This window comes from Penicillium solitum, assembly GCF_028829755.1.
Source record: "Penicillium solitum strain IBT 25940 chromosome Unknown utg000001l_segment0_segment0, whole genome shotgun sequence".
In the NCBI taxonomy this organism is placed as follows: Eukaryota; Fungi; Ascomycota; class Eurotiomycetes; order Eurotiales; family Aspergillaceae; genus Penicillium; species Penicillium solitum.
In genome coordinates this window covers 8,327,604-8,348,179 of record NW_027072121.1, presented here as the reverse complement: position 1 = coordinate 8,348,179, position 20,576 = coordinate 8,327,604, and the positions used below count along the sequence as shown (strand labels likewise).

Sequence of the window (20,576 nt, the reverse complement as noted above, 5' to 3'; positions counted from 1 at the left end):
AACAACAATATCCCCCCAACCCCTCAGTATGGCCGCAAATCCACGCCGTAGTAGACCCCAGACCCTTCCTGCATGAGCATGCGGAGCATCCGGGGCACCCCTCAATCTGGAAGAAATGACGAAAGACATGGAAAGAGGGTCATTGCTACTGTAGTATAGCAATGGCATGCTACATTGATTAATGTCAATGCTGCCCCGAGTCTCTGTGCACTATATGAATGGCGCAACCCCTGCATTGCAAGGAAATTGGACTTGAATCCAAGTGCTTCTTCCTCTCTCCCTAGCACCCCGCTTCACCCCTGTGTGAACTGTCAAGACAGCCATGAAGTTCTCGTCCTCTTGGGCCTTTGCCTGCCTGGCGGCCCAGGCCGCTGGTGCTGCTATTAGCCATTCGGTGAATGGATTTACTTTCACTGAACACCCGGATCCTGTTAAGCGGGATTTACTCCAGAAATATGTATGTTGGGCTTGGGTTCTTGGGTTCGGATGCTTTGTGTTGACAAGTACAATCATTGTATAGGTCACTTGGGATGACAAGTCTCTCTTTGTCAATGGCGAGAGACTCATGCTCTTTAGTGGTGAAATTCACCCATATCGGTAAGTTAGAGGCATCAATTAACCCTTTGCAAGAAAGGTTCATGCTGATCAAGATCCTTGCAGTTTGCCTGTTCCATCTTTGTGGATTGATGTACTTCAAAAAGTCAAGGCTCTAGGATTCAACTGTGTTTCTTTCTATATCGACTGGGCTCTACTGGAAGGTAAGCCGGGTGAGTATACTGCCGAGGGAATCTTTGCCCTGGAGCCATTCTTCGACGCCGCCAAAGAAGCTGGTATCTATCTTCTGGCCCGCCCTGGACCTTACATCAATGCCGAGGCATCGGGTGGTGGTTTCCCAGGATGGCTTCAGCGCGTGAATGGAACCCTGCGAACGAGTGATGAAGCCTACCTAAAGGCAACGGACAAGTACGTGACCCTCCCAAAATGCAGGATTGGAAGAACCGTGAGTACTGACATCATTAACTAGCTATATTTCCCATGTTGCCACAACCATGGCCAAGGGTCAAATCACCAATGGAGGACCTATCATTCTTTACCAACCCGAGAACGAATACAGCGGCGCATGTTGTGGATACAACGATTTTCCAGACGGAGCTTATATGCAATACGTGGAGGACCAGGCTCGCAAGGCTGGAATTGTCGTGCCTCTTATTAGCAATGACGCCTCGCCTGGCGGCCACAATGCCCCTGGAACTGGCGAGGGGGCTGTGGATATCTACGGCCATGATAGCTACCCTCTCGGTTTTGACTGCGCAAACCCTACTACCTGGCCAGCGGGTGATCTGCCTACTGATTTCTATACCACACACATGAACCAGAGTCCCTCAACCCCGTACTCTCTGATTGAGGTAAGATATATGGAGACATCCCGGATGGATTATCAATCTAACTAGAGTACAGTTCCAAGGCGGTGCCTTTGATCCTTGGGGAGGTGTTGGATTCACAAAATGTGCTGCTCTTCTGAACCATGAGTTTGAGAGAGTGTTCTATAAGAACAATCTCAGCTTCCGAGTTGCATTCCTCAACCTGTATATGGTATGTGCGAGCTTCCCCGTCATCCTCGTCGATTCTAATATTTCACTGGTAGATCTTTGGTGGTACCAATTGGGGCAACCTGGGTCACCCCGGTGGATACACATCCTATGATTATGGTTCCCCGATTACTGAATCTCGCAACATAACCCGCGAGAAGTACAGCGAACTAAAACTGATTGGCAACTTTGCCAGAGTGTCACCGGCCTACCTTGTATCAACACCAGGAAGCTTGACCACTTCCAAGTACACCACCTCATCTGATCTGGCCGTAACTCCCCTGCTCGGAGGTAACAACACGGCTTCTTCCTTCTTCGTTGTCCGACACTCCGACTACTCAAGCCAAGCGTCCGTCGACTATAAGCTCAAGGTTCCTACTAGCGTCGGTGAAGTGACTATTCCCCAGCTTGGCGGAAGCCTCACTCTCAGCGGCCGTGATTCTAAGATTCATGTCGTTGATTATGATGTGGCCGGTACAAACATCCTCTACTCCTCTGCTGAGGTGTTTACCTGGACGGAGTCTGGTAAATCCAAAATTCTTGTGTTGTACGGTGGCCCTGGCGAGCACCACGAGCTCGCTGTCTCTTCTACGTTGAAGGGTTCGGTTATTGAAGGGTCATCGTCGAGCATCACCACCAAGCAGGTAGACAAGGCGGTTGTTATTGGCTGGGATGTCTCCACCACTCGTCGTATCGTGCAAGTGGGTGATTTGCAGATTGTTCTTCTGGGTAAGTGCTTTCTCGAGTACCGCCTTGCTTCATCGTAACTAACTAAACTACCAGACCGGAACTCTGCCTACAACTACTGGGTCCCTCAGCTCCCAACCACGGGCACGAGCCCTGGCTATAGCTCCCAAAAGGTCACCGCCTCATCTCTCATCGTTAAGGCCGGCTACCTCGTCCGGACTGCTTATGTGCAGGGCAGTGACCTTCATCTCACTGCTGATTTCAACGCCACAACCCCGATTGAGGTGATTGGCGCCCCGTCCAAGGCTAAGAACCTAGTCATCAATGGCAAGAAGGCGCAGGTCATGGTCGACAAGAACGGAATCTGGTCAAGCAGCGTTTCTTACACAGCCCCAAAGATCGAGCTTCCGACTCTGAAAGATCTGAAATGGAAGTCTATTGATACTCTGCCCGAGATCCAAGACTCGTACGATGACTCCGCATGGGTTTCCGCGGACAAACCCACCCAAAACAGCATCCATAAACTCAAGACCCCAACCTCGCTTTTCTCCTCTGACTACGGCTTCCACACCGGAACCCTCCTCTTCCGTGGCCACTTCGTCGCAACCGGCGACGAGAAGACTTTCTTCGTGCAGACTCAAGGTGGCAGTGCATTTGGCAGCGCCGTGTGGCTAAACGAGAACCACATAGGCTCATGGGGCGGAATTTCCATCGACGCCGACCACAATGGAACCTACACACTTCCAACCTTGAAGAAGGGCAAGTCGTACGTGTTCACCGTAGTCGTGGACAACTTGGGTCTGAATGAAAACTGGATCGTCGGCGAAGACCAGATGAAGAACCCCCGCGGTATCCTCAACTACGAGCTCTCCGGCCGATCTGCGAGTGACATCACCTGGAAATTGACCGGCAATCTAGGCGGCGAGGACTACCTAGACAAAGTGCGTGGCCCACTAAATGAGGGTGGTCTCTACGCTGAGCGTCAGGGTTTCCACCAGCCCCAGCCGCCGACCCAGAACTGGAAATCTACCAGTCCCTTCGACGGCCTGTCGGCGCCTGGAATCAATTTCTACAGTGCAAGCTTTGATCTGAATATTGAGAAGGGCTGGGATGTTCCTCTATACTTTAATTTCGGGAACACCACGTCGCCGGCCGCTTACCGCGCCCAGCTCTATGTCAATGGGTACCAGTACGCCAAGTATGTGAACAATATTGGCCCCCAGACGAGCTTCCCTGTTCCCGAGGGTATTCTTAATTACCGGGGTACCAACTATTTGGGTTTGAGTCTGTGGGTGCTTGAGTCGGATGGTGCTAAGTTGGAGGGTTTGGACTTGATTCATACTACTCCTGTTCTGACGGCGCTGAAGGTTGAGTCGGTGGAGCAGCCTAAGTATAATAAGCGGAAGGGGGCTTATTAGGTGTTCAGTGGGAAGTAGATAGGTAAATAGCTTACTGAATACAATACAAAGAGAAGGAGTCAAAGTATTGTAGTGTCATCCTGACTACGGAGTATAATGTTCCCAATATCATAAACACAAATGCCCGAAGTATCAAAAAGTAGGGCTTCCCAGGTCATCCCCACTTCTCCGCAGATCCCAGCCACCCCCAACCTCCTCTCTTCTGTTTTTGGTGTGACATTTGCTTGGACATTTGCTTGTATTTCTCTTATTTACTTGCGCTTCTCAATTCAATCACTTTAATACCTCTCAACACTATAATTCCAACAAAACCCACTCTGACAGCGCATATGCGACCAAACCCCACAAGCGCACATCAGGTCGCAAGTTGACCTCAAACCATCTACTCGCTCGAATCGAAATACCCAAACCCTCGCACAATAATCTCGACATATACACACTCTCACAACAAATAACGAAATAATCAGACAAAATGTCATCCCACCCCCTCGAGGTCCTCGACCTAGACCCAACGAAACCCAACCTCAACGCACGAGACCTAAACCCAAACCTCCTGTACACGGACACCTCCCTCCAAAAACGCTACACAACAATCTCCATCCCCTCAACCTACGGCCGCCTCCACAGCAGCCCAGCCGCCGGCACAGTAGTTGGGATCGTACTGGGAAGCGTAGCAGGCTTCGTCCTGCTAATGTACGTACTATTCCTGGCGGTGAACCCAGGCGGCGTCGCGCGAGGCGGCGTAGCAGCGCCAACCTCCTCCTCGATCTCGATGTCGATGTCAATGGACGACGAAGAGATCGTGGAGGTGCGCAGTCGACGCGGATCATCTGCCGGACGGCGACGACGCGACGTCATCGAGGTCGCGGAGGAACGGGAGAGTTTCCGTGATAGTTATCGACGTCGGCCGTCATCGAGACATGATCGTGTCGTTGTTGAGGAGTCGCTCGCTACTTCGACTACTGGGGATGAGGATGTTATTGAGGTTGAGGAGGAGGAGTCGAGTGTTCCTTCTGATGTTTCGCCGCGTCCGCCGAGGAGGTCTAGACGGGGTGGGATTAGACATGTTGATCCCATGGCTTATGGTGGGGGAAGTGATTATAGTAGTCATCGGTGATTTCGGGGATTGATGTTTGTTTCTTTGGAGGTTGGGATGCGATACCCTTTTTATGTGTTATGTATTATGGTTTCCTCTTTATTGGTTGATGATGTTAGTTTACATCTTGTAATGATGGATGAGAATGCTTTTATAAATCTTAGATATAATGCATATGCAAGAGCCAAACAACAAAAAAAAAATATAAAGAAAAAGACGCAGATAGAATGCTAGACAAACGCTAGACTTCATGTATAAGTTGATGCATTGACCATGTACGGAAAACTTCCTCCTCGAATCTATGCCTTCTCCTCAATCGAGGCCTTCTTGAGCTCATCCTCAACGTCGGCCACGGCATCCTGCTCCTGAGCCAATTCAGCCTCGGCTGATGGAGCACCGTTCTCTTGGGCGGGCTTCTTGGCAGCATCGGTGGCACGGCCGTTGGTCTGAGGGGCGCTGGTGGCCTTGGTCTCCTCCTCTTCGAGGCGGGTAATCTCTTCCTGGGCCTTCTTAATGTTCTGTGGGGGGGTAATTAGCAAATTGATCACAACCGACAACCTTGGAAAGAATAAAACTTACCTCTTCCGTCTTGCTAGCCTGGTTCTTCTTCCACTCGGTGATCTTGGCAGCCAACTTCTCCACGGAGGCGGGGACATCCGACTGGTTCATAGGGGGGTCGATCTTGACCTTGGCGAAGTCCTCAATGATACCAACGTTCATGTTGAACTTGGTGCTCTCAACACTGGCGGCGGCACCACCCTTCTTGCCGCCCTTCTTGCCCTTCTTGCCACCGGAACCGACGAAGTAGTCCTCCTCGTCCTTCTTGCTCACAACCTTCATTCCCTTGATCTCGGCGGCTTCAACGGTGCGGCCAACTCCGGCACGGAAATTGCTGCCCTCATCCTTCTTCTCGTCTAGACCGAGGGAGGAGAAGTCATAAGCGGGGTCAAAGTGACGGATCAGACCCTGAGCGGTCAGAATCTCGTCGGCGTAGGCAAGCTGCGAGGCCTCCTCGAGCTTCTTATCAGCAATCTTCTTGCGCTTCTCGCGCGCAAAGGCCTCGTGCTCAGCCTTCTGGCGCTCGCGGCGCACACGCCAGGCCTCGTCTTCGTACTCCTTGTAGGCGCGACGGGCCTTGAAGTAGGTATCCTTAATAGTGCGGATGGCAGTGTACTTTTCCTGCTGCTCGTTGCGCAGCTTGGTGCGCTCATCACGCAAAGCGTTCAGGTTCTTGAAAACACCATCCTGCTCGGCCTTGATGGCATCGAGCTCCTTCTGGATCTCGGCGTACTTGTCGCTCAGGGCCTTGGCCTCAGGGTTGTCGAGGGTCTTGCGCAATTCGGAGATCTGTGTCTTGATGTCGTTGATGCCCTTCTGTGCCTCATCCAGGCCGGCGAAGCTCTTGCGCTGTTTGCGCAGGTTGGAGACCTCGGTGAGAGCCTTGCGCTCATCCACCAGACGGAGGGTACCAGTGTCGACCTGCTTCTCAAGACGGGCGATTTCCTTGTCGATCTCCTCGACGCTCTTGAATGACAGACGTCCACGGGAGTTGTTCTGTTCGGTAATGCGGGCCTTGAGGTTGGCGTCCAAGGCGTTGATCTTCTCCTGGGTGGAGGACCGGCTGGACTTGAAGCCGGACTGCTTCTGGCGAATGGATGAGAGTTCGGCGCGCAGCTCCTGCTGCTTCTTAACGGTAGGCGAATCTTGGTTGTTAGGCTTGGCGTTGTCCAACTTGGCCTTGATTTGGTTCTGTTGCGCATATCAGTCATTGGCCCGAGGACATGGCATGCAAGTAAATAATGAACACGAGGACAATCAACAATCAGAGTGGGTCGGGGATCATCCCCGCGACCCAAGTCAGATGAGAGCTCAGTGAAACAATTCCAAAAAGATGCATCCATACCAATTTCTCCTGAGCAGCAGTGTGCTCCTTCTCGGCCTCAGCGAGACTGGTCTTGTAGGCGGCCTCATCGGGCTTGGTGGGCTTAACCCGCTCCGCATCAGTGGCAGCCATTGCGACGAATTGAATGTAAAAAAGAGTCGGAGAGAAGGAAGAGACAAATTGCCTTCTTAGGATCCTGAAGGGATTAAATAGACCAACGAGACCAAAGCGAAACTGAAAAGGGGAAACTTGGAATAATTAAAATGGTTCGGTCGGTTTCTCCGCTTAAGCGTCGCTGGCAGAAAGTTCCCGCCGATTTTTCGACTTCACCTTTATCTCTCCACTGGAGCTCTTTCTACCCGTTTTTTTTTTTGTGAAAGTCTCTTGACGAGATAACTTCTTATTTGCCTTTTCTATCCTAGTCATTGACTACTCACTCCATCATGGATGGGGATTCGGTACACTCCATGGAGGCCGAGCGCGAGATGACTCGGCTCTGGCGCACCTTTAGAACAGTCTATGAACTGCTCGCTGACCGGGTAGGCACTTCAGATCGAGTCCCTGACTTCTCAGTGTCTCTCTCATAATGCCCATTTACCCAAGGCTAACCATCGGCGACACACCAGGGCTACGAAGTGTCTGACAACGAGCTGGTACTCCCGCTAGAAGACTTCCGCGCAAAATATGCTGACCCTCTGGGCTACCCTGAGTATGTGAAATCCTTGCGCCCACCATTCTATTGTCTCGAGATAATGAAAACTTGAACCGAGCAATGTGGACACACATCATTGAAGAAGCACACATCACTAACAAACTGCTCCGCAACAACAGTCGCACCAAGATGAAAATCCAAGCCCGCCCCACCGATACCATGAAGTTGAAGTACACAGCACTGCCCAGCAAAGCAAACCCAAACCCCCAGCCAGACTGCGGCACAATCTACGTCGACTTCTGCCCCGACTCCTCAGGTGTCGGAACCAAGCAAGTGCGCGCCTTCAACCACCTTGTCGATGAGAACAACTTCCACACCGGTATCTTCATCACGCAGACCCCGATCTCACCCTCCGCTGTGCGCCTGCTTTCTGGCGTCCCCGGCCGCATCTGCGAGCACTTCCAGGAACAGGATCTACTCGTCAATATCACCCGCCACGAGCTAGTCCCCAAGCACGTCCTGCTTAGCCCCGAGGAGAAGGGCAAGCTCCTCGAGCGCTACCGTCTGAAGGAGTCCCAGCTGCCCCGCATACAGATCTCCGACCCTGTCGCCCGTTACCTTGGTTTGCGCCGCGGTCAAGTCGTTAAGATTATCCGTAAGTCTGAGACTGCAGGTCGCTATGCCAGTTACCGCTGGGTTATTTAAGCTGCAAAACAAGGTTGCTGGAAATGGAGCAGGAAGATTGATATGCGACTCTTCAAAATGGACGCTAGATCTTTCTCTTCTTTTTTCTTCTTTCATTTGGGGGTTTTGCAAATCCAAAGAATCAACCCCCGGTTCCTGTGAACCTCAACCTCGCAAATTCGAATCGCATCAAGTCCACTTCACTGTCTCCGATATGACCGCTTTCCATACCATGCAGATCTGCAGGAAATACCCAATTGGCAGTCGAGGAAGAGCAGCTGATGCCAGACAGAAGTGGACGCTTGGGAGTTTTCTTTTTTTACTCATCAACTCACATTCAACAAACACAAAAAAAGTTTTTGGTCTCCCCCTTGTATTATGGGCAGCATGGCGTATAGGCGCGAAGTTTCCCCTTTGGGGGATTGCGATGGGGGGTTTGCCTGTGATTTTACATAATGGCCGTGTCTTTGTATGTCTAGATGAAACCAATCTATGAATGGCTGTCATTTCGAGTTCAAGGAAGTTGTAGATCATCCATGGATGGTTGGTGTCTCCAGATGTCCTTACGTGAATATATAGCTGTACTGATAAGAGAGGGAACAGTACTTCCAGGACCGCAGTCACATTCTTTAGTCACGTTTGACTTGAAGGCTAAATAGGTATGCAAAGTAACAATTTGCCAACTATAAACTGTGTAGTAATCTATCACAGTCGTATGTACTACACTTGATTTCAGCTATTTATGTTTTAGTATCTCCACTTGAAACCCTGATACTAGCATCATACATGGTATAGGACCTAAATAGTATATAAAATGTAATATAAAATGTAGAGGCCGAAGTCTACTGACAGGAAGTGGTTAGTCTACAGTATAGGAAATTTCGGCTGTAACTAAATGTATCAGACTAGTTCGAAGGCGAAAAGGGAAGAAAGGTAAAGCAAAAGAGACCCCAAAAGGCAACCATTTCTAGAATCCGGTTTGCCATCTGCTCAGAAGAGTAAAAATGAGGCCGCGTAAGTATAAAATCTTGGAACTCGGAAAACCGTGGAAGAAGGTTGACTAAGCCCCGAACTGCGCCACTGCAACTCTTTCTCGATTCCGGCGCTTCCTCATTCTTCATTCCCATCTGCACCTCTCTCTCCTTACTGTTGCGCCGGTTTCGAGTTTTTCGAGTTCACAATTCAACAGAGAAAAAGCCCCCCCCCATATCCACACTTACAGCGCAATCTCCCCAAATCAGCACTAAGTCTGACACCACCCGAGTACTCCACCTTGAATTCCCACCATGTCTTACAACAAGCCCGTAAGTACCAATCAATCGCAAACCAACAACTACCTACATACTAATCTTTTCCAGACAAGCCCACCACCCTCGTACCCGGCTCAGGCGCACGACGCAGGCCCATACTACCAACAACAAGGCCAAAGCCCCGGCGCCGCAAACGATTACTACGGCGGCGGCCAGCCCCAACAGCAGGGCTACTACCCACCCCAGCAAAGCTATGGCCAGCCCCAGCAAAACCAGCAGGGCTATTACCCCCAGGGGCAACAGCCGATGTATTACCCGCCGCAACAGCAGGGCCAGGGCTACCACCCTCAACAGCAGCCGCAGGGTTACTATGCCAATGACCGCGGACGCTCTGGCGCCGGTGGTGCAGGTGGTATCTGTGCAGGTATCATGGCTGCGATGGCTTGTTGCTGTTGTTTGGATATCTTGTTCTAGACCTGCTTTTTGGTCTTGATTATTGACACGCGACTACGCTACTACGCAAATTTGGATTGGGTTTTTTGGGTTGGTGTTGGGGTGGTTTGTTGAGTCGCTATGCCCGTGTACGCACTATACTCTTGAGCAATATCGAGAGATAGAGGCTGGCGTTTCTGCGTTTCCTGGGATTGGCTTTTTGACTCGGGGATTTGGTGCTTTTGTGACTCCTCAGTTGGGAACTGGTCTCGGGGTTTGATTGTTTTTTTCCCGCTCCCTTCGTATATATCCTTGACTTTTATTACTTATCGCTGGCGCAAAACAGGACACGGCGTTCTTGGGTCCTGGAGGTTGGGCCTCAACTGTACTACATCTTTATCTTTTACACTATCTTTTTGTTTACTCTTCCTCGAGTCGTTTCATGATGTTTTACCTAATCCATCCTTTTCAATCGCTATAAATACAGTATAGTCCGAAGATAATTGTAGGCAGAAGTTTTATGGATTGGGTAGATAAAACTTGGAAGGAAATCCATGCCCATTTTAATCGCAAGGCAGAAGCATACTAGTAGTCTACCGTTACAACCTTACAAGAATAGTCGGCCGCTTATGCGGCCTTGTGGTGTCTTTGTGGTGTCTTTTTGGTGGTCCCTTGGATGCTCCTTTCGATGCTCTTTTTATATGCTCTTTTTAGGTGTATACGAAGGCGATAGAAAAGAGCATACATACTTTGTGCAAGAGACTTTTCCATGTATAACCTCTGATGATGACTAGAACTCTCTATACAAATATGCTAATACAATCTCCCAAAAGAAGTATTCTTTACTTACTGGTACAAGTTAAGGTATGGAGTAAGATGCTTCATACAACTACCTGCGTACTGGGCTAAAAGAGGGGCGGGTCTGTAACAGTACGCCACTCCAACAAAGATCTCGTTCCCGAGGTCCAGCTTGGAGGGCACATGTAGGCTCAAATAGAAAAAATTCCTCTCGATCGCGGTATACAGGAAAGTGAAGCAAGTTAAAGTTGAGGGTCTCAAATTTGCGGGCCAAGCCGCGCATTGTATGTAGTTAGTAGTTATGTAGGTGTACATTATTAGCAAGGCTCCAAATAGAAAGCGTGCCAGTCATGCCCGAGCTATTAGAAGTGCTGAAAAGATCTCGAGAGGCAACATCAACGCCAACGCTAACAATCGCATAAGGGGGAATAAAAAAAATTGAACAGAGAACAGGAAGTAGTAAACAAAGAAGGTATAGGGAAATGCAGGATGTGTACATAGTCTCAAACCAAAAGAGACTCCAGCCAAATATTCCATGTACAGGAGACAACAAGCCTCGACCCAAAATGACCAAGAAAGGGAAAAGAAAAAAGAAAGAAAGAGAGCCATCACATCATGTCATATCACATCACATCGCATCAACCTCAGAAATGTTAAGTGTCAATGCTCATGTCGCGATAACAACCCACCAACATCATGAAGCTCAACATCAGCATCGACCGTCAAATCCGAAGACCCCGACATCGAAATCAAACGTGGCCTACCAAAAGCCGACGCCGGAAATGGTAGATCCGCAGGACCAGGAACCGGCGACCGAAGCCCATGCGCAGCTCTCGACAGCCCAAAGATTCCCAAATCCTCCAAAAAGGCTCTACTCCCGGGGCCTCTGCGACGCTGCATCGGCTCCACAGGAGAGGACAAGGTAGTCTGGGCACGCACATGATCGGGCCCAGACTCCGGGAGTGTTCTTGTGAGCAAACCGCCGACATCCGAGAACGAGACACGGCGCGACATCTCCGACGTCGGCGAGATCTCACGCGGGGACTCGTTTGTGCGCAGATACTCGCGCGGCGTGACTTTTGGTCCGAGACTATCTGTCGCAGAGCGGTCGTCGTCTGAGCGACGGGGTGTAGTGAACGACCAAGTTGGATCAAGGGTTCCTGTTTTAGCGATGGCTAAAGGCATTTGGGCTGATGGGGATGTTGGTGGTGGTCTTGGAATTGGAACACGAGTTCCATCCGAGGTACTGGGGAGTTTGTATATATTTGGATCTAGACGGATTCCCAGACCGTCTGCTAGTTCTGAGTCTGAGCCCCATTGATGTTGCATGACTGTGTTTCTGCGGAAGAAGGATTTATCCATGCTTTCTGTGACGGAGGCTGAGCCTTGGGCGCGTTTGTATTTTAGTTTCTTGACGCCGCGGTCTCGGACGAAGGAGCCTATTACTAGGACGTTTGAGACTGCTGTTGCGGCGAGGATTTCGAAGGAGGCGAGGAGGGAGCGGTATGGTTGAGAGCCTCTGTGTTCGATTACGGAGGGGACGCGGTAGGAGGTTATGGCGACTAGTATCAGGGATAGGCAGAAGAGGGATGCGAGGGCGAGACGGCGTTTGAGAGGCATTTGCACCATGAGGATTATGGGGACTGGGATGGCGACGAGGAGGAGGTCGGTTATCACGTCGCAGGTGCCCATTGTTATTAGGTTGACGTAGCCGCTGCGGCAGGTTGGGCCTGGGTCTGGGGTGACCTGCCAGTAGTGGTGGAAGGGCTGGCATTCAGCTAGGGTTGCGATGACCACGGCCACTAGGGTTGAGACGAGGAAGAAGGAGATGAAGCGGAGGAATAAGGTTGTCGATCGGCGCCAGGTGAGCCCTGTGACTCGCTTTAGGAATTCGCATACGGTCACTTTGGCGGTCCATATGCTATAGTTGTTTGTGAGTCACTTTTGAACTAGTAGATCCAATGGGTGTGTCTTACAAGATAGCGTAGAAGATACGCGCAGCAAGAACTAGCTTGCTGCCTAGCTCTCTGTTCGATATCTCCTTCTCCGTCAAGCCTGCGGTGGTGGTATTGTTGGTTCCCAAGACGAGAACGAAATGCACGAGGACCATGCGGATCAACAAGGGAATGACGGCGATCATCATGACTTTGTCCTCGGTGAAAAAGCGTTCAACACGAATGTAACGACCACATACTCGGATGACGATGATAACCAATGAGAATATAGTAGCCCACCAGCTCATCATAAGCGTCGGATTGATCTGGTTTCTGTTCTGGAAAGCTGGTGGTGTCTCCTGATAAATGCCACGCGGGACCAGCGACATGGCCACGGAGGCCATAGAGGCCATTATGCCCCAAGTAAAAACAGCAGCACAGAAAGCGATTCACAGTGCTTTTACATTGCTCCACACGTGGGAAAGTGTGGGGATGTTTTAGGTAAGGGTTACCCTAGGTATGGGGCAGGATTGCGGAGACCAAAATGAAGACGATCTTGACAGATGAGAAAGACAATGTAATATCATCTTGTAATGAATCGGGAGAGATAGGGGGGGAAATTAATAAAAGGTTTCAAATGGTTAAAATGTCCTTGGAAGACGAGAGAGAGGGGAAAGCGATCAAGGATGACTAGATAAGCCAAGCCTCCCATATAAACACAGCCAGTGACATTCGACTGGCTAATCAGGGAGATTCGGGGGGCGATTCACACTTTATTCATACTTTTTTAAACGTCTCACTTTTCAGATCTGTGTTGCGGTGAATGTCATACAACATACAATTGGAACAAAGAAATACCAGTAATAGCTTTAGCTTTGACATTGTATACGGAGTAATATTCCTCCAATGAGGGTGACTTGGTTACATACATGTAGATATATACCCTGTTAGTAGTTAATGAACGGAGGGGAACGGGCCTTGGTTATACGGAGCAAGGGTTCACGATGTACACGTGGACTTTTACTTCTTTCAAGATAAAGCCTGTACATCAATACATCGCGGATATCCACTTGGGCACAGATCCATAGATGAACAGGGTATATCCAAGAGCCCTGGAGGCCAAAAGGAAATAAGATAAGCGAGTGAACAGTTTTTACTTCTATTCTTGATATCATATTTTAGCCCCCAATAATGAGTCCAACATTATCTACGTCCGTACCTCCGACGGACAATGTTATCTCGCCAAACCTTATGATTCTCCAAAATGATTAATCGCGCAACCCTCATCCAACCACAGCTGCCGCCGAGTCTTACCGCCTCTCATCACGAAGCGACTCAATTCCAGACCCAGCACGAAGCCCACTCAACACAACCCGTAACTCCTGAAGGAACTTAGTAACTTCCGCCTCCGTACCGACAGTGATACGGAGACAACCCTCACACCCAAGTTCTTTCCCACGGAAGCGGACAACCACACCACGCTTCTCCGCCATAGCCTCGTAAGCCGCAAGAGCAGTCACGTTACTCGGTCGGTCCTCGGCGTCCAGAATCTGCACGAGCAAAAAGTTGGCATCGCTACCGCCAAGGAATTGCCCCACACCGGGGATCGTCGGTAGCTCCGTGAGCAAACGGTCGCGTTGCGCGATGATCTGCGAACGGAAGTTGTGCATCACTGCCATGTTGGGTGCGGTGAGTGCCGCGGATGCGAGCGCGCTTGTAGGGCTGGAGATGTTATAAGGGGCCTTGAGGCTGTTGAGTAGACGTGCGACTTCCACGCTGGCGTAGGCCACACCGAGACGGATACCGGCCAGACCGAATGCCTTGCTGAGTGTCTGCATGACGACTAGGTTGGGCCACTCGGTCACCCACTCTGCCAGACTAGAGCCTTCGGGCGCAAAGTCGATATATGCCTCGTCGACCACCACGATGCCGTTCCATGTTGGGTGCTCCAGAACCTTGCGGATGTCCTCTTTGCGGATCAGATTCGCGGTCGGGTTGCCCGGCGAGCAGATGTAGGCCAGTTTGATTGATGGGTCGGCCGATAGGGCCTCGTTGACTTTATCGGCTTGGAGGTGGAACCCGTTTGTAGCGTCGAGTGGTACCTTGACGATCTCGAGGTCGTTTACCTGCGCGCTGACGCTGTACATTCCGTAGGTCGGGGGACACGTGAGGATCTTGTCCTTGCCGGGGACGCAGAAGCAGCGTAGGAGCGCGTCAATGGCTTCGTCCGAACCAACACCGCAGAACATGTGCTCGGGGAGGAGGGTCTTCGAGGTGTGGTGGTGGGTATTGCGGAGGTTGCAGAAGAGCTGCTTCAGCTCAATCTGGTGACTGGGAGACACGCATGGTTAGTTCAAATTGTACTGAATGAGACGCGACGGTAGAATTTCACTCACGGATCGGGGTAGCGGTTCAAACCGAGGAAGTCAATCTCCGGCTTGGAGGCTCCCGTGGCATTGCCGGTCGGGGAGGGTTGCAATGCTCCCTCACTGTTCAGGGCAAGACCAGGACCAAAGGCATTCTCGTTGGCGTCGAGGAGGACGTTCGTCCCATCATCTTTGTAGTCACTGACTCATTAGCTCGCCGATACCGGTGATTCGGAAAGGGCAGCACATACTCTCTGGCGCATCGATAAGGTTGCAATGCCAGAATATTAGGACGGGCGCATGTGGCCAAATTAAAGGGAGATTTTGAAGCCATTGTGGTGAAGAATGTGAGATGTTGAAGTTCCAAGGTTGGTGGGGAGCCCAGGTGGGGGATTTTATCGGCACTCATGACTCAAATACCGATCTATATATTCTATATTCTATATTCCACATCTACATATCATCACATAGTAAGACGTCTTCGTATACATATTCCCTTTAGATGCCTCTGTTCAACTCTCAGCGCTCATTGCAATGACCCCACATAATTTAAAGGTTATACATAGATGCGCAGTTTATGCCTTTTGCCGTCTTCCCCTATAAGAAGAGCACATCTAAAAGACAAACACATCGAGTGTTTATACACATAATAATGTTCCTGTTATTGTTTCGGGTCAATCAAATCGGACTATCAAAATAAAATGAAGTAATAAGCAATGTCGCCCTCCTATTTAACCTTTTTTGGAAATTCGCTTCCACCACTGCCTTTTACCACCCTGGCACTGCGTTCTCTCCTGGGGTTTCTCCACCAGTGGGAGCAAAAAGAAAGCCTCCGCCGTCTGGATGATACAAGCCGGGTTATTGTCGTACAGTTTGTACATTTTCTTTTTGAAATCATCCACAAAGCCTTCTCTCTCTTCCGCAAGATTGTTCTTTTTGAACGATTTCTCGAAGATATTTGACTATTATGATATCTACAAAGACGGCGATATCGAAGAATCGGTGACTATAGTGAAGTATCCGTATCTGTTCTCTATAATCTGCGAATTCTGCGTAGCATTGGTCGGAACCCCCAACTTTGTTATCATGTTGACAGTTTCAGAAAAGTCAAGAGGAGAAGTGAAGGAGAAGAAGAATGAAAGGTTCTACCTAGGTACTCATGTCTCACGATGTTAACTATATGTAGGTTATGGCAAGACAAGAGCCGCTCCCAAGCGGATTAGTTAACCCAAAGCCCAATCGGTACAGTTCGAGATTGGAAAGAACATCCATCGTGCCTACCTAAATAGGGAGGCGAGTAACTTCCTCAAAAGTCCACACCTTCCAAGTAGCTTATGCGGTCTTGTCATGTCTTTTTGGCAGTTTTTTTGGTAGCTTGTTTGAAAGTCTTTGTGGTTTGTTAAATCTCCGATGATCGACTTCAGTATGTATGCAGCCCTAGGCGCCCACAGTGGATCTGATATGTGATTACATAATATTTGTTTGCTCCGGGCGAGGTCCCGAGGTCGGCCCTGGGTGCATCCAAGATAGGCAATTTTTAAGACTTCAACTTGATGACCTGAAAAAAAAAGACGTGTTCGAGAAACCAACCGTCCAATTTTATATCACAGTTTTTCTCCTAACAAATTCATTTGAACACCTACAAGCCAGAGCTACAATTGCTTGTTCCACACATTTCTCATGTGATCAGCTCAAAAATCACTCTACACGCGATTCTATGCAAGTTGTTCGATATCGGTGACTTCCACATCTACAGTAAAAAACATGGCCTTGGAAGAACCATCCATTTTACCGGCGGACATAATGGAGTCCCAATTATCCACAATTGACCTCCTAATGGCGATGTTCCCGTCTCCGGGCGAGCTGGAAATTCCCGAATCCACAACGCAGTGTGTCGAGAGACTCCGCGACTGGTGCGAGAATCCGATCTCCTCACCTCCTAAAACCCCGTCAAGTATCTCTCTCACTGTCTGTCTACCAATCGCAGATGGAGACAAAACAATACAAGTCAATATTTCCGTGCCGCTGCAATGTGATAATCCAGAGACACTTGACCAATCACCGCCATTAGGATATTCGCTCCGACAACCAGAGTGGATGTCCAGAGCCGAAGTCGCTGGAATTACTGCCTCAATACCGCGAGGCGATGATGCTCTAGAGGCATTCGAGTACATCCAAGCAGAAGCCAGCCGCTTTCTTGAAAGCAAGCAGTCTCAGACTGTGACTCCAGAAGACACAGACAGAGGGCCAACTGTCCGAGTCTGGTTCTATTTCCCGTCTCTGTCAACCCGTAAAAAGAGGGATGATATGGTCAACCTTGCACCGGGATATGCTCTGACGGGCTTTGTGCTGGCGGGAAAACCGGGAGTATTGTGTCTTGAGGGTGCATCGTCTGATATCGATTCTTATATGAGTTTTATCAAGACACATTCGTGGGGTGATATCCCTAGTCATCAGAAAAAAGTCAGCGAGAGGTTCCGGGAGACAGAGGGTGTTGAGAGAGTGTTTTCGGGGATGGAGGAAATTACGGACTCGTTGGGAGAGCGAGGTGGTCAGCGGGCCAATCGGGGTGATATGCAAGCGCTGGAGGCGTGGCTAGGGAGTAGAGGACTGCAAGAAGCATTTGAAAAAGTTATATTCTAGGTGGTCATATACTCCGCCCTGCATTCTGCATGTCTACTTGACAGATGGACGTGGGGTTTCTTCCAACTCCAAGGGCATATTAAGCCAGTCTCCCTGTCTCATTTGATGATAGATACATGTACATACAACATAGGTAGCTATAAGCACCATATTTCCTCTGCCAGGTGGGGCCAATAGCGGAGCAACATTATCGCCGCTACCCCAAGGTCCTCCGAGATACTCGCCGACTAGGCTAAAAGTTGGGACAACGAATCAATATTCCTTTCCTATAGCACTTAATGTCCGATATGTGTCCGTGTCCGCTGTGTATGGTTACTTGTGTTTTATGTTTTGCCTTTACTCTATACACTCTGAGATCGAACCTTGTAAGCTAGTACTATATATGTGCAAGAATACCCTTTCGTTTCATAGTAACTGTTCCCAAACTTCAAATAAATCGACAGATTACCCAAATCGTAAAATTTACTTGCGACAAAAATGTCTCCTGAAGAAAAAGCAGAAGCTACAGGCAGATATTTCCTGCCTCGCAACGTGGAAGAGGCAGAGCGCATGCAAAACCAGCATGAATGGCTCAAAGGTGGCGCCGATGGCCTTGTGCTGGCACCAATTGACTTGCAGCGTCGTGGCATGCGTGTTCTCGATGCTGCTACAGCCGATGGTAAGCCATTTACGACCCTGTGGGGAAAAGTGAATACTAAAATTTGCAAGGATACTGGATGAAGGATGTGAAAGCAGACTTTCCAGACGATACTGAATTTCTTGGTTTCGATAACGCGTAAGTTAAGATATTACTTACTAGCATATCTATACTGACAATCACCAGACCGGAGGGCTACCCACCTCTCAGCACAAACCCTCCCCTCAAGATTGTTCAGCAAAGCCTAGTCGAAGACTTCCCTGCTGATTGGAGCAATGCTTTCGATTTCGTCCACCAAAGATTCGTTATCCCATTGTTCAAAGCCGAAGAAGTCCCATTGGTACTCTCCAACTTGACCGGATGTGTGAAGCCAGGTGGCTGGATCCAGCTTGTTGAAATGGATTTCCAGACTCCGGTATCTGAGCCCCTTGAGTCGTGCAAGGCTGTTCAGACAGTTCACAAGTTGACCAGCGGTGTGGTCTCGGATCCTCTCGCTGCAACAAAGCTTGCGGGAAGATTGTCTGAAAATGGCTTTGTTAATGTTGGATATAAGGCTGTTGATATGGTAGCTGGGTCGGCTAATCCTGACCGAGAAATGGGTGAGCGTGGCGCTCGTAACATGTTGTCGGTGCTTGGGTTCTTTCAGTCTGTTGCTAAGTACGTTCCTTTGCTTCCTGGTAACCATGAAGGAATGCTGACGATATAGGCCTGAAATGATTGGCTTGACAGAAGAGGAATGGACGGAGCTGCCTAAGCGTTTTGCCGAGGAGATGGAGAAGTATAAGGTGGCTTTGAGGGTTTACTTTGTTTGGGGCCAGAAGCCGGAGGGCGCACAGTAGATATAAACTGATCTACAAGCTACTATTTCATTTAGAAATTGACTCAACATACATATTGGTTTTATTTATGTCTCAAGCTCTAGACTTTTACCCAAATATGCGGGGTTAAGAAGTGGAAGAATTGGTATATAAGGCCGGGGAATATCTCGGCTCTTAAAAGGATATAACCTGTATATCACCAACCTTGGGGGCTCACCCAGACATTGTTATGTTATTAGTTTGTTTTATAATTTAAATACATGCATCATCCTCAAGTCCACTTTCGTCCGCTCCTCATTTTCCTTTAGTTCCCTCAGACACACCAGACCATTTCCCCACTACTATCTCCTCATTCCCAGGGAAAAGAGACTTCATCATAATTCCACTTTCTACCTCATATTCAAAATGAGTACCGAAACCAGCTCTTTTGATGTTCTCATCGTGGGCGGTGGCCCTGCTGGTCTTACAGCAGCTCTCACTCTCGCCCGTCAAAACCACAGCTCAGTCATTTTGGATTCTAAGACCTACAGAAACGATAGAGCTGGCTTTATGCACTTAATTCCTGGATTCGACCATGTGGCCCCCTCCGAATACCGCGGCAAAGCCTTGTCAAATATTCTCGCCAACTATCCACAAATCACGAGCCGCGACGCGACCATTGTCAAAGCCGAGGGCCTTGCACCTGGAGGCTTTGCCCTCACAGATGAAGCTGGCAATATCTGGTCCGGAAAGAAGCTCATTTTGGCAAATGGGGTTGAAGACATCTTCCCTGAGATTGAAGGTTATGCCCAGGCATGGGGAACTGGAATGTAAGTTTTCCTGTCAATTCCGGACAACTATCTAGCGCATAATGCTAATATGATCAAGTTTCCAATGTCTCTTCTGCAAAGGCTACGAAGAAAAGGGTGCTGATTCAGTTGGAGTCCTTGCTATCGGCGGCCTCTCTAGCGCCCCCTTTGCTCTCCATGTCGCCCGACAGGCCGCTGCTTTTAGCAAAAACATCACCATCTACACCAACGGCTCCGAGGACCTGGTTAAGGAAGTCAGTACTGCTATTGGAGAGACAAGCAAGTTCAAGATTGAAAACCGCAAGGTTGCTTCTATTTCAAAAGTAGAGCCCAACGCATCTGTCTCTATCAAGCTTGAAGACGGGACTTCCCTAGTTGAGGGATTCCTTGCGCACACACCCGAGACAAAGCCTCGAGGCTGCTTCGTGAAGGACCTTGAATTGGAACAGACTCCCAAGAATGACATCAAAGCAGGTGCTCCTTTCTTCCAAACCAATATCCCAGGTGTCTTCGCGGCGGGTGATAGCTGTGGAATGATGAAGAACGTGCCCAATGCAATCTTCTCAGGCTCTTTGGCTGGAATGGGAGCTTCGTTCCAACTTACTGCAGAATCGCTTGGACAGAAGTCGTTGTTTGGGTAGTTTACAATGTTGATATAATTCTCAAACACTCATTTTTGGCTCTAGCTCAGTATTCACAATCGAGAAACTTCGACTTCAGGGATATTACTTGTAGTTTACACATAGGTCTTTAGATAACTTGACAAGAATAAACATCCAACCCTTTAACTTGAACTGATCAGTTTTGTCATGTTAGCCCCAGCTTAGCATAGTCGCCGAGAATAATCCCCGGCACAAGGAAAGCTTGGTATTTGCCGAACCTCAAATACTGTATGGTAAAGC

The 20,576-nt window shown here is 49.3% G+C and overlaps 10 protein-coding genes across 10 annotated transcripts; 7 read left to right on the top strand and 3 right to left on the bottom strand.

The window, feature by feature from the left end:
- Positions 1-322: 322 nt before the first annotated feature.
- Positions 323-3,694, top strand: N7455_003224 (glycoside hydrolase family 35 protein; the record flags this gene model as incomplete). The annotated part of the gene is made up of 7 exons (XM_040960908.2): positions 323-457; positions 521-597; positions 661-963; positions 1,025-1,406; positions 1,459-1,593; positions 1,646-2,318; positions 2,373-3,694. 7 exons carry the CDS (start codon positions 323-325, stop codon positions 3,692-3,694), a joined length of 3,027 nt encoding a protein of 1,008 aa, XP_040808654.2.
- A 472-nt stretch (positions 3,695-4,166) lies between these two features.
- N7455_003223 (uncharacterized protein) lies at positions 4,167-4,811 on the top strand (the record flags this gene model as incomplete). The annotated part of the gene is made up of 1 exon (XM_040960922.2): positions 4,167-4,811. One exon carries the CDS (start codon positions 4,167-4,169, stop codon positions 4,809-4,811), a length of 645 nt encoding a protein of 214 aa, XP_040808633.2.
- A 278-nt stretch (positions 4,812-5,089) lies between these two features.
- bfr1 (putative nuclear segregation protein (Bfr1)) lies at positions 5,090-6,804 on the bottom strand (the record flags this gene model as incomplete). Its single annotated transcript, XM_040960909.2, has 3 exons — positions 5,090-5,308; positions 5,370-6,539; positions 6,694-6,804. 3 exons carry the CDS (start codon positions 6,802-6,804, stop codon positions 5,090-5,092), a joined length of 1,500 nt encoding a protein of 499 aa, XP_040808664.2.
- A 215-nt stretch (positions 6,805-7,019) lies between these two features.
- N7455_003221 (DNA-directed RNA polymerase core subunit RPB5) lies at positions 7,020-8,509 on the top strand. The gene is made up of 3 exons (XM_040960875.2): positions 7,020-7,211; positions 7,299-7,381; positions 7,504-8,509. The coding sequence occupies exons 1-3, from the start codon at positions 7,116-7,118 to the stop codon at positions 8,027-8,029; spliced, it is 705 nt and encodes a 234-aa protein (XP_040808629.1). The 5' UTR covers positions 7,020-7,115; the 3' UTR covers positions 8,030-8,509.
- A 785-nt stretch (positions 8,510-9,294) lies between these two features.
- Positions 9,295-9,732, top strand: N7455_003220 (uncharacterized protein; the record flags this gene model as incomplete). The annotated part of the gene is made up of 2 exons (XM_040960914.2): positions 9,295-9,312; positions 9,367-9,732. The coding sequence occupies 2 exons, from the start codon at positions 9,295-9,297 to the stop codon at positions 9,730-9,732; spliced, it is 384 nt and encodes a 127-aa protein (XP_040808637.2).
- Positions 9,733-11,148: 1,416 nt separating this feature from the next.
- On the bottom strand, positions 11,149-12,835 carry N7455_003219 (putative integral membrane protein Pth11-like; the record flags this gene model as incomplete). Its single annotated transcript, XM_040960879.2, has 2 exons — positions 11,149-12,409; positions 12,465-12,835. 2 exons carry the CDS (start codon positions 12,833-12,835, stop codon positions 11,149-11,151), a joined length of 1,632 nt encoding a protein of 543 aa, XP_040808645.2.
- Positions 12,836-13,732: 897 nt separating this feature from the next.
- N7455_003218 (histidinol-phosphate transaminase) lies at positions 13,733-15,122 on the bottom strand (the record flags this gene model as incomplete). Its single annotated transcript, XM_040960886.2, has 3 exons — positions 13,733-14,753; positions 14,819-14,989; positions 15,040-15,122. The coding sequence occupies 3 exons, from the start codon at positions 15,120-15,122 to the stop codon at positions 13,733-13,735; spliced, it is 1,275 nt and encodes a 424-aa protein (XP_040808675.2).
- Positions 15,123-16,591: 1,469 nt separating this feature from the next.
- N7455_003217 (DUF1115 domain protein) lies at positions 16,592-17,431 on the top strand (the record flags this gene model as incomplete). The annotated part of the gene is made up of 1 exon (XM_040960941.2): positions 16,592-17,431. The coding sequence occupies one exon, from the start codon at positions 16,592-16,594 to the stop codon at positions 17,429-17,431; it is 840 nt and encodes a 279-aa protein (XP_040808651.2).
- Positions 17,432-17,908: 477 nt separating this feature from the next.
- N7455_003216 (uncharacterized protein) lies at positions 17,909-18,907 on the top strand (the record flags this gene model as incomplete). The annotated part of the gene is made up of 4 exons (XM_065604451.1): positions 17,909-18,089; positions 18,140-18,206; positions 18,255-18,725; positions 18,775-18,907. 4 exons carry the CDS (start codon positions 17,909-17,911, stop codon positions 18,905-18,907), a joined length of 852 nt encoding a protein of 283 aa, XP_065462942.1.
- A 384-nt stretch (positions 18,908-19,291) lies between these two features.
- N7455_003215 (NAD(P)/FAD-dependent oxidoreductase) lies at positions 19,292-20,315 on the top strand (the record flags this gene model as incomplete). The annotated part of the gene is made up of 2 exons (XM_065604450.1): positions 19,292-19,695; positions 19,754-20,315. The coding sequence occupies 2 exons, from the start codon at positions 19,292-19,294 to the stop codon at positions 20,313-20,315; spliced, it is 966 nt and encodes a 321-aa protein (XP_065462941.1).
- Between the last annotated feature and the right edge of the window lie 261 nt (positions 20,316-20,576).